This window comes from Podarcis bocagei, assembly GCF_964188305.1.
Source record: "Podarcis bocagei genome assembly, chromosome: 8".
NCBI classification, from domain to species: Eukaryota; Metazoa; Chordata; class Lepidosauria; order Squamata; family Lacertidae; genus Podarcis; species Podarcis bocagei.
Window position 1 is genome coordinate 91179599 of NC_138133.1, and position 15591 is coordinate 91195189.

General features: G+C 46.7%; 2 protein-coding genes across 2 annotated transcripts in view; one reads left to right on the forward strand and one right to left on the reverse strand.

Annotated features, from left to right (window-relative positions):
- LOC308592899 (tigger transposable element-derived protein 1-like) overlaps positions 1-15591 on the forward strand; it is a 57790-nt gene that overhangs the window by 10010 nt on the left and 32189 nt on the right. The gene's annotated exons all lie outside the window — the stretch shown is intronic.
- LOC308592799 (transketolase-like protein 2) overlaps positions 4171-15591 on the reverse strand; it is a 28700-nt gene continuing 17279 nt past the window's right edge. The window contains exons 10-15 of the mRNA XM_081204655.1: positions 14711-14867; positions 10907-11037; positions 8429-8512; positions 6630-6726; positions 5775-5894; positions 4171-4939 (exon numbers count right to left, since the gene is read on the reverse strand). Coding sequence (XP_081060781.1) covers positions 4767-4939; positions 5775-5894; positions 6630-6726; positions 8429-8512; positions 10907-11037; positions 14711-14867 — 762 coding nt within the window. The 3' untranslated portion in view covers positions 4171-4766. The remainder of the gene's footprint in view (positions 4940-5774; positions 5895-6629; positions 6727-8428; positions 8513-10906; positions 11038-14710; positions 14868-15591) is intronic.

The window sequence follows — 15591 nt, forward strand, 5'->3', positions numbered from 1 at the left end:
TCCAGGCTAAACATGCCCAGCTCCCTTAGCCGTTCCTCATAAGGCATCGTTTCCAGGCCTTTGACCATTTTGGTTGCCCTCCTCTGGACACGTTCCAGTTTGTCAGTGTCCTTCTTGAACTGTGGTGCCCAGAACTGGACACAGTACTCCAGGTGTGGTCTGACCAGAGCAGAATACAGTGGCACTATTACTTCCCTTGATCTAGATGCTATACTCCTATTGATGAGGCCCAGAATTGCATTGGCTTTTTTAGCTGCCGCGTCACACTGTTGGCTCATGTCAAGTTTGTGGTCAACCAAGACTCATTGTAGCGGGTTGGACTAGATGACCCTTGGGGTCCCTTCCCACGCTACAGTTCTGTATTAGTAATAGTAGTAGTAGTAGCAGCAGCAGCAGTAGTATCCCACCCTTCGTCCATAGGTGTCAGGGTAGTTCGCACCATAAAAATACAAGATAAAGGCACAAAATACATTGTAATAATAATAATAAATTATTATTTATACCGTCCTCATCTGGCTGGGTTTCCCCAGCTACTCTGGGCGACTTCCAACAGAATATTAAAATACAATACTGTGTTAAACATTAAACGCTTCCGTAAACAGGGCTGCCTTCAGATGTCTTCTAAAAGTCTGGTAGTTGTTTTTCTCTTTGACATCTGGTGGGAGGGAGTTCCACAGGGTGGGCACCACCACCGAGAAGGCCCTCTGCCTGGTTCCCTGTAACTTGGCTTCTCACAGCAAGGGAACCGCCAGAAGGCCCTCGGCGCTGGACCTCAGTGTCTGGGCAGAACGATGGGGGTGGAGACGCTCCTTCAAATATACCGGACCAAGGCCGTTTAGGGCTTTCAAGGTCAGCACCAACACTTTGATTTGTGCTCGGAAACGTACTGGGAGCCAGCGTAGGTCTTTCAAGACCAGTGTTATGTGTTCCCGGCGGCCACTCCCAGTCACCAGTCTAGCTGCCGCATTCTGGATTAGTTGTAGTTTACCTTCCCGCCGGAGCGGTACCTATTTATCTACTTGTACTTTTTCGTGCTTTCGAACTGCTAGGTTGGCAGGAGCAGGGACTGAGCAACGGGAGCTCACCCCGTTGTGGGGATTCGAACCGCTGACCTTCTGATCGGCAAGTTCTAGACTCTGTGGTTTAACCCACAGCGCCACCCATGTCCCACCTATTGCAGGTAGTGCACAGGAATTCTGGCCATGAGCATTGGATAGCCTTTTCCACCATAAATTTGTCTAATCTTTTAAATTGTCCAAGTTGGTGGCATTTTCTTTTCTCTGTCTTGAATCTTACAACATCCACAGTTGTAGAACTGCAGGCTTGAAAGGACCATGAGGGTTATCTATTCCAACCCCCTGCAAGGCAGAAATCTTTTGCCCAGCGTGGGGCTCACACCTGCCACCCAGACATTAAGAGTCTCTGCCAACTGATCTAGAAAGATTCCAGCAATTAGGTCTTTAGTCACTGCGAGACCCTTCACTGTCTGGTCAGAGCATATGACACAGATATTCAGCCCCTGCCTTTGAGCGCAATACTTCTTCCTTCTGCCACGACTTGCTGATCAAAGAATGAGCTCAGGACTTAAGGTCCTGGAAAACCTCAATTTGTGAGTAATTATATTTAAGTGTGCGTGAATTGTGCAACGCTCTATATATTTAGTCTTTGATATTAAATCTTTCAAACTTCTTAATTATATCTCCAGGGAAGTCGTTCTACTTAATGTCCACGCATAAAGAGTTGAGCCAATCTGTTAAGAAAGAAATCACATCAAACTCCTCCACGCAAACGAAGGTTACCCCTGCAGGCCAGATTCCCCTGTTCCACTACACAGAGCGCTAACTCTCTCGTCACCATTTTTAAATGATTAAACTTGTCCTTTTGCTCTGGGCCAAGATCCCTGCATTTGCTGTCTTTGCGGTTTCTTTAAACTGTGACACCACAGAATGTGTTTTCATTTTCAAAGGCTATGACTGCTGTCCAGCCAGCCAAAGCAGCTTTTATGGGATTAGTTATGGGGTGTTAGGGGAAGGGTAGTCGTGCCCCTTCTGGGGTAGTTGTCCACCTTTGGTCCCCACCCAGCACTCAGCTCCCACCTGTTTGTCCTAGTTGTCGTCAGCATGCAACAGCCACAACCCAGGAAATGGCTTTGACTGGCCAGCAAAACCAGGCGAGGGAAGTGAATTGGTCTCAAACCCTCAGTAAGTTAGGGATTTCCCCTGCATGCAAAGATAGGCCCCACAGATTGAGATGACAAGATCAACGGTACGTTCAGCGGTCAAGAAGGTGGTGTTCTAAGAATTCTAAGGTCCCAAATATAAATGTTCATAAATGTACAAGGCAAACACATACATAGGTATATAAACCACGTACCTGAAATAGTAAAGGTAAAGGGACCCCTGACCGTTAGGTCCAGTCTCAGACGACTCTGGGGTTGCGGCGCTCTTCTCGCTTTACTGGCCGAGGGAGCCGGCATACAGCTTCCGGGTCATGTGGCCAGCATGACTAAGTCGCTTCTGGCAAACCAGAGCAGCGCATGGAAACGCCGTTTACCTTCCCGCCGGAGCGGTACCTATTTATCTATTTGCACTTTGACATGCTCTCGAACTGCTAGGTTGGCAGGAGCAGGCACCGAACAACGGAAGCTCACCCCGTCGCGGGGATTCGAACCGCCAACCTTCTGACCGGCAAGTCCTAGGCTCTGTGCTTTAACCCACAGCGCCACCCGCGTCCCTTCAACGGTCAAGAAGGTGGTGTTCTAAGAATTCTAAGGTCCCAAATATAAATGTTCATAAATGTACAATGCAAACACACGTATATAAACCACGTGCCTGAAATTACAGTACAGGATAGCAATCCTGACTCTCCCAAATTGACCTCAATATATTTCTCTGCAAGGAGGGAGAAAATGGGGAAAGCCTTCCCTTTGTCTTTTTGCTTATAAATCCTGTCTTAATTTGCATGATTTGGAAAATCTAGCTCCAGCAATAAGATCTGAGATATTGGAAATTTAGTTATAATTATGAAAGGACCTAAGTTTAAAACAACATTATATTATATTTATATTAGGGTAAAGTAAATTAATAATAAGTACTTTAAACTCAAAATATAATGATTTGAAAGTATAAAAAACACATGAAACAAGGTACTAATTTGCTGTTATTTTTATTGTAAAGAATGCAGGGTGAGGGAGACGTGGGGAAGTCCGGTTGGCTATGAAAAAATGTATTGGAAAGATGGATTCCTTTTATTCTTCTTTTTTCTTTTCTTTTTCTTGTTACTTCGCTTTATATATGAATGTACATCTATACCTGGAAAAAATGCAATAAAAATATTTTAAAAAAATAAAATATAAATCCTGTCTTAAGGGCATATTTGTTTATGAACAGGGCGAGCCTATGACCTGGATTCAGGAACTAAAGTAGTAACCATCACAAAAGAATGGCCGGGCTGCCCAGGTTATGCAATCAGTGACCATTATCAGGTATCCTGGCAGGCAGGATTTCTGCTGTACACCAGCCTCCTTCAGTGATGTATGTATGATGTTTTGGGGGGTGGTCTTGAGCTACAAGGTGGGCAATTTCAAAAGTCTATATAAGGGCTTGCGCACCATTGTTCAGGGTTCTCCTTCCTCCTGCGTGTGGTGAGTGGGGACCCTGTTGCAACTGTTTGATAAAGATCATGCTTACTAGCTTCTTTGCTTCTCAATATACTCTGGTTGGCCTCTGTTATTTTCTCCTACCAATAGGAAACCCACGTACGGGCTCTTGGGTACCCCATAGGGGAAAAGGAACAGTTTTTTCTTAGAACAGTGGTTTATGCACGAGCTGTAGGTGGGAATCGTCAGCTTGGGAAGGGAGCCCATCTTGGAATTTGCTGACACCAACAGATGAATGTATAGCCTTGTTCTTGCCTCTGATGTTATTTTTGCTTTGCCTGATAAGGCCGCTGGTTAGTTACCAGATGGTAACTCTGTTTTTTATGTGACTTAATTTCTACGTATGCATAAAAGCTAAGGCAAGGGAATGTCTCTAGAAGTTTAAGCCTGTGGACTCCATTTTGCAGCCAAGTGATGCAGTCTTAAATGTCACAGTGGTGTGTTTTATTGAAGAAATCCCTCAGAGCTGCCCCTTACTGCAGAGATACCAAACACTTCACAAAGCCAACAGATGAGCACTTTTGTTTTTTATTGACTTGCCGGGTGAACACTGTTTGTGGATAGCAGTTACAGTACAAGGAAAAACAGGGAAACGGCCCCTTCCGTTTCCAACTAAGACAACAGAATTCATAAACGTTTTGTCAGAGCTATATGCATTTCCGCAGTCAACATTTACTCATGTGTCAGTAACCTTTCATGGTAGGAAACTCTACCCAACCTGCCCATGGAATGTCAGGCTTGAGAAAATAACAGCCACAGAAGTTAGGCGTCAGGCACAAGGGTAAAAAGGTTCAAATAAGACAAGCACTATTTATTGTTCCAATAGGACGACCGGGACACTTTTTGGGCCTAGGTGATGTGAGAGACGTTTGAGAGCGAATGGAATGGCTTGGGGATGGAGGGGAAACGGGGAAAGGACTGTCATTTGGTCAGTTAAAAGCTCTCACTCAGCACAAGGTCAAAAGGGAATGCTAGCAGCATGTCTGTCAAAACTGGGACGGAGAAGTCAGACAAGGGTATGTTTGGGGAGACACTTTTGGCTCTTCAGAAAACGCCTCTCTCAAAACTCCACCGCCCTCCCCAACAACCTCAAGGCAGACAAGGGGAATCAGTTGGCAAAAGTGCTCTTCACGGCGGCCACAATATGCTTGGCGCTGATCCCAAACGCATCCAGGAGTTCGCTGGGCTTCCCGCTGCGCGGCACGGCCGACACAGCCAGGCTCTGGACCAAGATGCCGGGTTCTCCGGAGACGGCCGCCGCCACAGCCTCGCCAAGACCTCCTAGAAAGAGAGAGGGAGAATTTTGGAGCATGATCCACGAAGAAATAAAGAAAATATTAAGAATATCATATAGTAAAAGGCCAGAGGCCTTCCTTTTAGGAATTTTAAATGACAATATTCCAAAAGACAAAACAATTTTTTTCTTATACGCAACGTCTGCAGCAAGAATCCTGGTGGCTAAGTACTGGAAAGGGAATCAGTTACCCACTAGGGGAGAGTGGCTATGTAAGCTCTCAGAATACTTAGAATTAGCCAAATTGACAGACATAATAAGGCAAAAACCAAAAAGTGAAGTAAAAAAAGAATGGGAGTGCCTAAATGAATACCTTAAAAGTCAAGGTTCGAGGGCAGAAATCTGGCTGAGTCTGGAATAACCTTGTGAAGTGAAAGGATATGAAAGAAGGATTTATATCTAGATGTTAGGATAGAGATGATAAAGAAAACAGGAAAACAAGAAGACACAATGAGAGAGGAGGTGCTGTGGGATTGGTGGAAGTCAATGTCTTGTTGTTTTAGTGTTTATAATATTAACTTGTAAGATATGGATTTTTTTGGTGTTTTGTTTTGGTTGTTGTTTTTTTAGTTTTCGAATGTTGATTTTTGTGTGTTGTGTATTGTTGTTTTTTGATATCTTTCGTGGTGTTGTTGTGTGGAAATTACTAATAAAATTTATTGAAAAATCAAAAAATTAGAAAAGAGAGAGGGAGGGAGGAATCGATATCCAGAGCATGCGACCGTCAAAGGAGGGTGGCAGGAAAAAGTCAAGCAACGCGCCAGGAATTGATGGGAAATGTGCCGTTCCAGGTGCCCCGCTCCACAGCCGCAACCCGCTTACCCTCCTTGTAGTGGTCCTCCACGGTGATGATTCGGCCTCCGGTGGCTCTGGCACTGGAGATGATGGTGGCAGCATCTAAAGGCTTGATTGTAAAAGGGTCAATGACCCGGATGTGGGTGCCTAAAGAGGAAGCAAAAGGCTTGTGGGAAGGAGCATTTGGGGCAGGGCAGTAAGGAGAGATGCCATCAACACCCCAAACCTCCGGCGAGACCTGCAGCCGTCCGTTATTCCTGCCTCGCAGGTGGCTTGGACTAGATCAGGGATGTCCAACTCCCAAGAGACGGCGATCTACTCCCAGAAAAAAACCTGGCAGTGATCTACCCATTTATTTTTTTTGAGGGGGGAGATCAGAGTTGTTGAGCTTTCTTTACGGGTGGCAAACCAAAATTGTTGATCTTTTTTTAGGGGGGGCAGGTCAAAGTTGTTGACGCAGTAAGGGTGCAGAATTGAAATACCGTATTTTTCGCTCTATAAGACACACTTTCCCCCTCGTAAAAAGTAAGGGGGAATGTGTGTGCGTCTTATGGAGCGAATGCAGGTAGGAGGCTCTGCTCAGCGCTCCCTTTAAAGAATATTTTTTCCCTTGCATTCCCCCTCTAAAAACTAGGTGCGTCTTATGGGGCGAAAAATGCGGTGAATCACTCACCATCAACACAACCGCTAACAGACCAACACAGCGCTACAGCAAATTAATAAGGAAGGAACACTAAACACAGCACAGGGGAAGACCGAGCGGGACGGAGACATTTTTATAGACGTGAGAGATAAGGATCCTGTCGATCCGTGTTCAACCAATTGGACACCCCTGGACTAGGGGAATGATGGGGTCCTCTCCAACGCTACCGTTCCGATTACCTTGCTTGGCCAGCTCATCAGCAGCTGTGAGGGCCTCGTGGAGGGTGACTCCTGCCCCAATGACAGTCACCTTGTCCGCATCGTTCTTACGCACAACCTATAGGGACACGGAAAACGATTTCTCAGCCAACAAACTAGAACTATTCTATCCCCAGACAGAGATGGCTAGGCTTTAGCCCTGCAGGTATTTGGACTGCAACTCCCATCATTCCTGGCTATTGGTCATGCCAGCTAGGGCTGATGGGAGCTGAAGTCCAAAACATCTGGAAGGCAGAAGGTTGGTGAAGTATGGTTCACACATGCATGGCTCTGTAATCCTGCACACCCTTTTCAGTCTGGTATATGGACACTTTTGGGCTTCAGACATCTGAAGGCAGCCCTGTTTAGGCAAGCTTTTAATGTTTAACAGACCACTGTATTTTAATGCTTTGCTGGAAGCCGCCCAGAGTGGCTGGGGAAAAAAATACCGTATTTTTCGCTCTATAAGACACACTTTTCCCCTCCTAAAAAGTAAAGGGAAATGTGTGTGCGTCTTAAGGTGCGAATGCAGGCTGCGAAGCTAAGGCAGAAGCCAAAACAGCGAGAGGGAGCGTTGCGCAGCGCTCCCTTTCACTGTTCTACCTTCGCCGCGCGAAGCCTCCGCAGGGCAGCTGGGAGCCTTCATCCCACTGCCCTGCGGGGCTATCCCTGGCTTTTGCGTTGCTGCTCTGTCCCTTTCCCCACCTCCCATAAAAGCCCCCAAGAGCAGCGCTCCCTTTAAACAGTGCGGGGCTCTTGCGGGAGGTGGGGGCAAAGCCAGGAGGTTTGCTTTCGCTGAAGCCAGGAGGGCAAGCGGGATTGGTGAGCACCGATCCCACTTGCTCTCCTGGATTCAGGGATAACCCCGCAAAGCCTCCTGAGCGAAGAGGGAGGAGCGCTCCCTCTTCGCTCAGGAGGCTTTGTGTTGCTTTCTTATTTTCCTTCCCTAAAAACTAGGTGCATCTTATGGTCCCGTGCATCTAATAGAGCAAAAAATATGGTATTATTATTATTATTATTATTATTATTATTATTATTATTATGCTTCAGAAGATCTATTTGTTGCAGCCTTGGTGCTAAGAACAGTGTTTCCCAAACCTGGGTCTCTAGAGGCTTTTGGACTACAATTCCCATCATCCCTGATGATGTTTGAATTTTTATTAGGCACTGGGGAATATTCTGGGGCGAGCAGGACTGGCACAAAAGGATGAGCTCCATTTGAACCAGACCGTTGGCACTTAAAATCAAAATGGTTGGTTGTTGGTGCTGACCTTTAAAACCCTCAACGGCCTCTGCCCAGTATCCCTGAAGGAGCGTCTCCACCCCCACCGTTCAGCCCGGACGCTGAGGTCCAGCTCCAAGGGCCTTCTGGCAGTTCCCTCGCTGCAAGAAGCAAAGCTACAGGGAACCAGGCAGAAGTGAAGTTACAGGGAACCTTCTCGGTAGTGGCGCCCACCCTATGGAATGCCCTCCCTTCAGATGTGAAGGAAATAAGCAGCTATCTTATCTTTAAAAGACATCTGAAAGGCAGCCCTGTTTAGGGAAGCTTTTAATGTTTAATAGGTTATTGTATTTTAATACTCTGTTGGAAGCCACCCAGAGTGGCTGGGGGAACCCAGCCAGACGGGCAGGATATAAATAATAATATATTATTATTATTAATGGGGCAGAGCAGCTTTTAAATTGAGGCACAAAAGCTGACGAAGGTCCTGTTCGTAACGACTCTTCCCCCCCAAAATGCAGACGGTGAAACCGATGAAAAATCAAATCACACCCTTTACCTTGGCATGGCCAATCCCGAACTTTTCGTCCTGAGAGTAGAGGACAGGAGTCTCTGGGCGGCTGGTTCGAATGAAGCATATCCCCTGGAGGAGCAAAGATCACATTTCAACGAAAGGGAGGCAGCAGGGCTCCCACTTTGTGTTTACACACGTGCTGGGGCACGACAGGGTCAGGCACGAGGGGTCAAAGATCTACAGAAGCTCCAGGGTTGCGCTGATAAAAACACAGAGTTTGCCTGGACTGTGCAGAAGCGCAGAAAGAACGATGCGCTTCCAGAAACTGGAAGAAGACGCCTGGAGATCTGACTAATGTTATCGTGCAACCTCTACCCCAGCAAGCTGTCGCAGATAATACAACGGTGGTTGGTTTAATCACGGCTGGAGAGGGGGAGGCAGCCGATACGAAGGAAGTTGAGCAGTTGGGGGAGTGGTGCAGGAAAAACAACTCATTCCTTAACTTAAAGAAAACAAAAGTGATTATTGTGGACTTTAAGGTACAGGGACCCCTGACCATTAGGTCCAGTCGTGGTCAACTCTGGGGTTGCAGCGCTCATCTCGCTTTACTGGCCGAGGGAGCCGGCGTACAGCTTCCGGGTCATGTGGCCAGCATGACTAAGCGGCTTCTGGCAAACCAGAGCAGCGCACGGAAACGCCGTTTACCTTCCCGCTGGAGTGGTACCTATTTATCTACTTGCACTTTGACGTGCTTTCGGACTGCTAAGTGGGCAGGAGCAGGGACTGAGCAACGGGAGCTCACCCCGTCGCGGGGATTTGAACCGCTGACCTTCTGATTGGCAAGCCCTAGGCTCTGTGGTTTAACCCACAGTGCCACCCGCGCCTCTTCTGTTGTGGACTTTAGGAAATGTAAATTGAATATTCAGCCACTCATTATTGAGGGGAAGAGTGTGGAACAGGTCTCGGTGTTTCGATTTCTGGGAACGGAGTTGAGAGATGACCTAACCTGGGGAGAAAACAGCAAAGACCTGATGAAGAGAGCACAGCAGAGGCTATATTTTCTGAGAATCCTCCGGAAAAACAATCTCTCAAAGGACCTGTTGATGACATTTTACCATTGTACTGCGGAGAGTTGTATTAACTTATGGTCTGTGTGTGTGGTTTGGGAGCTGCACGGTCAGGGAAAAAACAACGCTGTCCAACGCTGCGGAGAGAATAATTGGGTGCACTCTTCCCACCTTGGATCAAATCTACGCTTTCAGGTGCCATAAGAAAGCTGCAGAGATAGGGCAGGATAGTGCGCACCCCGGAAATGATCACTTTCAGCTTCTGCCTTCTGGAAGAAGGTCCAGGGTTATAAAAACTAGGACTAGCCGCCTGAGAAACAGTTTCTACCCAAATGCGATTTTCGTTTTAAACGCAGTGTAAGGTAGTCTCTCTGGGAGTATATTGTATTTAATTATGGGGTATCAGAGTTTTTTGGGGCTAACCAGGCTGGGATAGCTGGGATAACAGGCTTGTTGGTTTTGAATGTCTGATGTAGATTTTTTCAATTTCATTGTTCTGTATGGGAGAATGACATTAAAGATTAACATATCATTGTATCGTATCGTTGTGGCTTCATTGTAGGAGTGGGGGGGGCTCAGGGCCAAATGGGCCCCCCCAAGCATTGCGATGTGCTTTTGACTGGCTGGGATGCGTTCCTGAACTCTGATCGTGCCTCTTGCTTCCCTGGGTAGAGGGGGTGTGTCAGTACACGCACAAACCAGCCTCTTGCAAAATTAACATCACTTGCTCCACCCACTTCCGCCTCCAGCCCCGCCCACAACCGGCGTGTGGCCCCCGAAAAGCTGCCCCCGAAGGGAATGAGGCCCTCGGCTGAAAAAGATCCCAGCTTTGCACAATGTGCTTTGCAACAGCCAACACTTGGAAGCACTTGTTAGAAGGTGCCAATGGCGATACAGTGGTACCTTGGTTCTCAGACTTAATCCGTTTTGGAAGTCCGTTCCAAAACGAAAGCGTTCTTAAACCAAGTCACACTTTCCCATAGAAAGTCATGCAAAATGGATTAATCCGTTCCAGACTTTCAAAAACCCCTAAAACAGCAATTTAACATGGTTTTTACTATCTATTGAGACCGTCGATCCACAAAATGAAAGCAATAAACAGTGTACTGCAGTCGCACAATCAATCCATCAGTAACTGAACTGGGTTCCACACAGTCACAAAAACAAATAAAAAGAGCCACAAAAACGCAAAATAAATAGCAAAAACAGAAGTGTAGCACTCAAATCGGAAGAGTAACACTCAAAACGGAGCATGTTCGGCTTCCGAAAAAAGTTCGCAAACTGGAACGCTTACCTCCGGGTTTGCAGTGTTTGGGTTCCAAGGCATTTGAGTACCAAGGTGTTTGAGAACCAAGGGACCACTGTAAATCGGGATTTCAGAGAGCTGTGGTTTCCCCTTCCGCTTCCCCCCAAGCCGGCAACAATGTTTTAACCAAACGTAGGCAGCCCCGCATACCTTGGTGTTTGCAGCCAGAAGGACAGCGTGCTCAGTAGACACAGCGTCGCTGGGGTAGAAGACGGTGCAGCCCGGAATGGTCCTGAACATGGCGATGTCCTCCAAGGCCATCTGAGAAGGTCCGTCCTCACCTGGGGAGGCAGCGGGAACAGCGTGACCCTCCAGGCGCACGTCAGAGAAAGCACAGGAGCTCATGCCATGCCAAGGGAGGGAAAGACAACCACAACAGCGCCTCCTGGTGCTACAGTTCCTGCACTGCCGGGGGTTGGGCTAGATGGCCACTGGGGTTCCCTTCCAACCTTACGCTTCTGCGCAAATTGTGCAATGCAGTTCTGTACCTCCACTCGGATTTAGTACATGGCTGCTCAACCAAGTAGGGGGAACCTCTGGTTGCGAACGGGATCCTTTTCAGAGGCCCGTTCGCAACATGAAAAGAACGCAACCTGAAGTGTCGTAACTGCGCACGTGCGCAGCACGATTGGGCGCTTGTGCGCAGCATAACTTAGTGCCTCTGCGCATGCAGCGAAACCCAGAGGTAACCAGGCAGGAGGGCCTTCTCGGTGGTGGCACCCGCCCTGTGGAACGCCCTCCCATCCGATGTCAAAGAGAATAACAACTACCAGACTTTTAGAAGACATCTGAAGGCACGGAAGCTTTTAATGTTTAATAGACTATTGTAGTTTAATATTTTGTTGGAAGCCGCCCAGAGTGGCTGGGGAAACCCAGCCAGATGGGCGGGGTATAAATAAATAATAAATTATTATTATTATTAAGCATCCGAAGCAGAACACAAGTGTAGCATCCGCAGCCCCCCCCCCCCGGCCGGCCGGCCGCCCCGAGGTGGTGTGTTAACATGCTGGGATAGCAGGAGTTAGGCCCCCCTCACCCCAGCGCTTTAACTGCTCTGCTCCGCTCCAAATTAGTTCAAAGCAAATTACAAACCGGAAGATGCAAGGAGTCAACTCAGATTATCAAACCACAAAAACACTCCGAGCAGGTACAGTTTTGCAATTCTCAGCCTAACCTACCTGGCAGGACCGAAGATAAAAGGGGAGATGGGGGGAGATGGCAAAGTACAGAGTCTTGGACCCCTGGGGGGGAAAGCAGGATACAAAGGGAACAAGAGCTTAATTCTCACAGCCAAGAAGAGGAGATGGAGAGAGAAGCAACCAGGAACGTAAACCAGGGAATCAGCCAGAAACGCCACCACACCCTACTTCTAACAACTTGGGAACTGAAGGAGCGTCTCCACCCCCATCGTTCTGCCCGGACACTGAGGTCCAGATCTGAGGGCCTTCTGGCGGCTCCCTCACTACGAGAAGTGAGGTTACGGGGAACCAGGCAGAGGGCCTTCTCGGTGGTGGCGCCCGCCCTGTGGAACGCTCTCCCATCAGATGTCAAGGAAATAAACAACTATCTGACTTTTAGAAGACATCTGAAGGCAGCCCTGTTTAGGGAAGATTTTATTGACTAAAGTTTTAACATATTTTTAATATTTTGTTGGAAGCCGCCCAGAGTGGCTGGGGAAACCCAGCCAGATGGGCAGGGTATAAATAAAATTATTATTATTATTATTATTATTATTATTATTATTATTATTATTAGAACCAGAAGGGATGCGGGTGGCGCTGTGGGTTAAAGCACAGAGCCGAGGACTTGCTGATCAGAAGGTCGGTGGTTCGAATCCCCGCGACGGGGTGAGCTCCCATTGCTCGGTCCCTGCTCCTGCCAACCTAGCAGTTTGAAAGCACATCAAAGTGCAAGTAGATAAATAGGTACCGCTCCGGCAGGAAGGTAAACGGCATTTCCCTGCGCTGCTCTGGTTCGCCAGAAGCGGCTTAGTCATGCTGGCCACATGACCCGGAAGCTGTACGCCGGCTCCCTTGGCCAGTAAAGCAAGATGAGCGCCGCCACCCCAGAGTTGGCCACGACTGGACCTAACAGTCAGGGGTCCCTTTAACTTTACCTCCAAGATTGCCATACCCCAGAGATGCCCCCAATTTGATTGCTGGGACTGGCACTCTTACAGGTGCCAATTCTGCATTTGTAATAACAAGATATTTTAGTACAGAAGCACATAGACTTCGGAACTCCCTGCCTATTGATGTCAGGCAGGAGATTTCACTGTACTCTTTTTTTGGTGGCTGCCAAAACCAATTTTCTTTAGACAAGCCTATTCAGGTGCTTGTGTAAAGTTTTGTTCTGCTGTTATTGTGACTTCTGAAAATCTTAAAACTACCGTTCCCAATTCTTCTGATGGATAAATTTGCTGCTTTCTATTTTTTTGCAAACCGCTTTGAGGTTTTTCCACAATCGAGTGGTGTATCCTTTTTATGAAGAAAGCAATAATAAATACAGTGGTACCTTGGTTTACAATCCATTCTGGAGGTCCGTTTATAAACCAAAACAGGCTGTAACCCAAGGCGCGCGTTTGCCAATGGGGCGTCCCAAAAAAATTTGTTCGTAATCCAAAAAAAATGGGTTGTAATCCAAAAAAAAAGGTTGCAAACAAGACACGCACTTACGGGTTTGACATGCTGGTAATCCAAAATGTATGCAAACCAAGGTACCACTGTACTTTCAGGGAAATGGTGCCCTCCTGATGTTTTTCACAGGAAAATGCAAACAAATCAGTTTGCCAACCCAGGATATAAATATATTTTTTTTAAAATACGAAACAGGGGAGAGCACATGAGACAAACCTCCCGCTACAAGAGGCTTCTCCCCTCAAAAGCTAGTCACTGATAACCAACGTCAGTTCATTTACGGCAAAATAATTTTCGCCCCAGTGCTTTTCTTTTTTTAAAAAAAAAACATTTTTATTGATTTTCCAATAAAAAAACATCCAATTAATATATCCAATCATAATATTCCAATTAAAATAAAAAAGACCAAATTATAGTCCAAATTCCATTTATGCCCCTGTGCTTTTCTGAAACTATGAAGATAGAAGGGGATGCACCTTAAAAGGGGAAAACGAGAGGAAAAAGAGGATGGGAGTAAGGAACTCTTGCTTAGGTGGAGGAATGGGGCAGCGGGGGCCACATAATGTGAGGCCGGGGGCCGCATGCAGCTCGCTGGGCCACTGTTGACCAGGAACCGCCTCTCAGCCACCCCTACCTCGCAAGGCTGTTGTAATGACTTTTCCAGTTTCCAAAAATTGGAAAAGTGGTATAATACCGACAAAAATAGAGTGGCTTGCCAAATTACTGGAGTATTACAATATATCCGAAACAATGGGAGAAATTGGAAGGATCTCAAAAGAGAAGACAGACAAGGACTGGAAGGTACTTAAAGGATATTTGCAAAATCATATTGAAAAAACAGAACTCCTATTAGAATAAACAAGTTCCGTTATAAATGCTGAAACACTAAATAAGATGGATAACAATGTGACAGAAAAAGAAGCAGAAAGTTGGTTTTAAAAGTGTGTGAAAGAAAGTAATAGAAGTGGAAAGAAACTGCAGTTGAGTAGATTGGAAGTCTAACACAAGGTGATGGGAAAAGGAAGTATGTGTGGGATTGAGTGTGGGCATGTATGAATATTTTTAAGGGCTGTATGAAATGTATGTTTGTTTGTATATTCGTAATATGTATGTAGTAATGTTGAATTATTTTGATAAAATAAATATATTTAAATTTTTTTAAAAAAAATAAAAATTTAAAAAAGCAAGGTTGTTGCAATGAAAAAGCGGTGGGGGGGGAAGAACCGCGAATGCCCCCCTCAAGCTCCTCTGAGACAAGGAAGGCCGTAAGTGCTATGAGCAAGGCAGGCAGGCCTTGCGCATCAGGCCCCATACATACCGATGGAAACCCCACAGTGGGACCCACACAGCTTGATGTTGGCGTGGGAAATGGCTGCCATCCGGATGTGGTCGAACGCCCGGGTGAAGAACGCCGCAAAGGAGCTGGCAAAGGGGATCATGCGGTTCCTGGCGGCACAGCCAAGGGCCACGCTGACCTGCACAGCGCAAAACAAGGTTAGCAGCAGCAGCAGTAATAATAATAATAATAAGAGTAATAATAAGAGTACAGTGGTAACTCTGGTTGCGAACGGGATCCATTCTGGAGGCCCGTTCGCAACCTGAAAAAAACACAACCCACATCTGCGCAGGTCGCGATTTGCCGCTTCTGCACATGCGCGTGACGTCATTTTGCACATTTTGCACATCTGCGCATGTGCGAGCGGCAAAACCCAGAAGTAACACATTCCGTTACTTCCAGGTCGCTGTGGGACGCAACCTGAAAACGCACAACCTGAAGCAAACGTAACATGAGGTATGACTGTAGTAGTAACTTGGGAAGACAGGTGAATTAATGCCAGTGTACTGGACGAAGCAAAGATCACCAGTGTCGAAGCAATGATTCCTCATCATCAACTTCGTTGGACTGGTCATGTTGTGCGGATGCCAGATGATTGTCTTCCAAAGCAACTACTCTATTCCAAACTTAAAAATGGAAAGCGTAATGCTGGTGGTCAACAAAAGAGGTTCAAAGACTTGTCTCAAAGCAAATTTTAAAAAATGTAGTATAAACACCAACAATTGGGAAACTCTTGCTGTGAGTGCTCCTGTTGGAGAACAGCCTTTCCCAAAGGTGTCATGGGCTTTGAAGACACTCGAACTCAGGACGCAAGGGAGAAACGTGCTAAGAGGAAGGCACACTTGGCAAATCCACACCGTGAT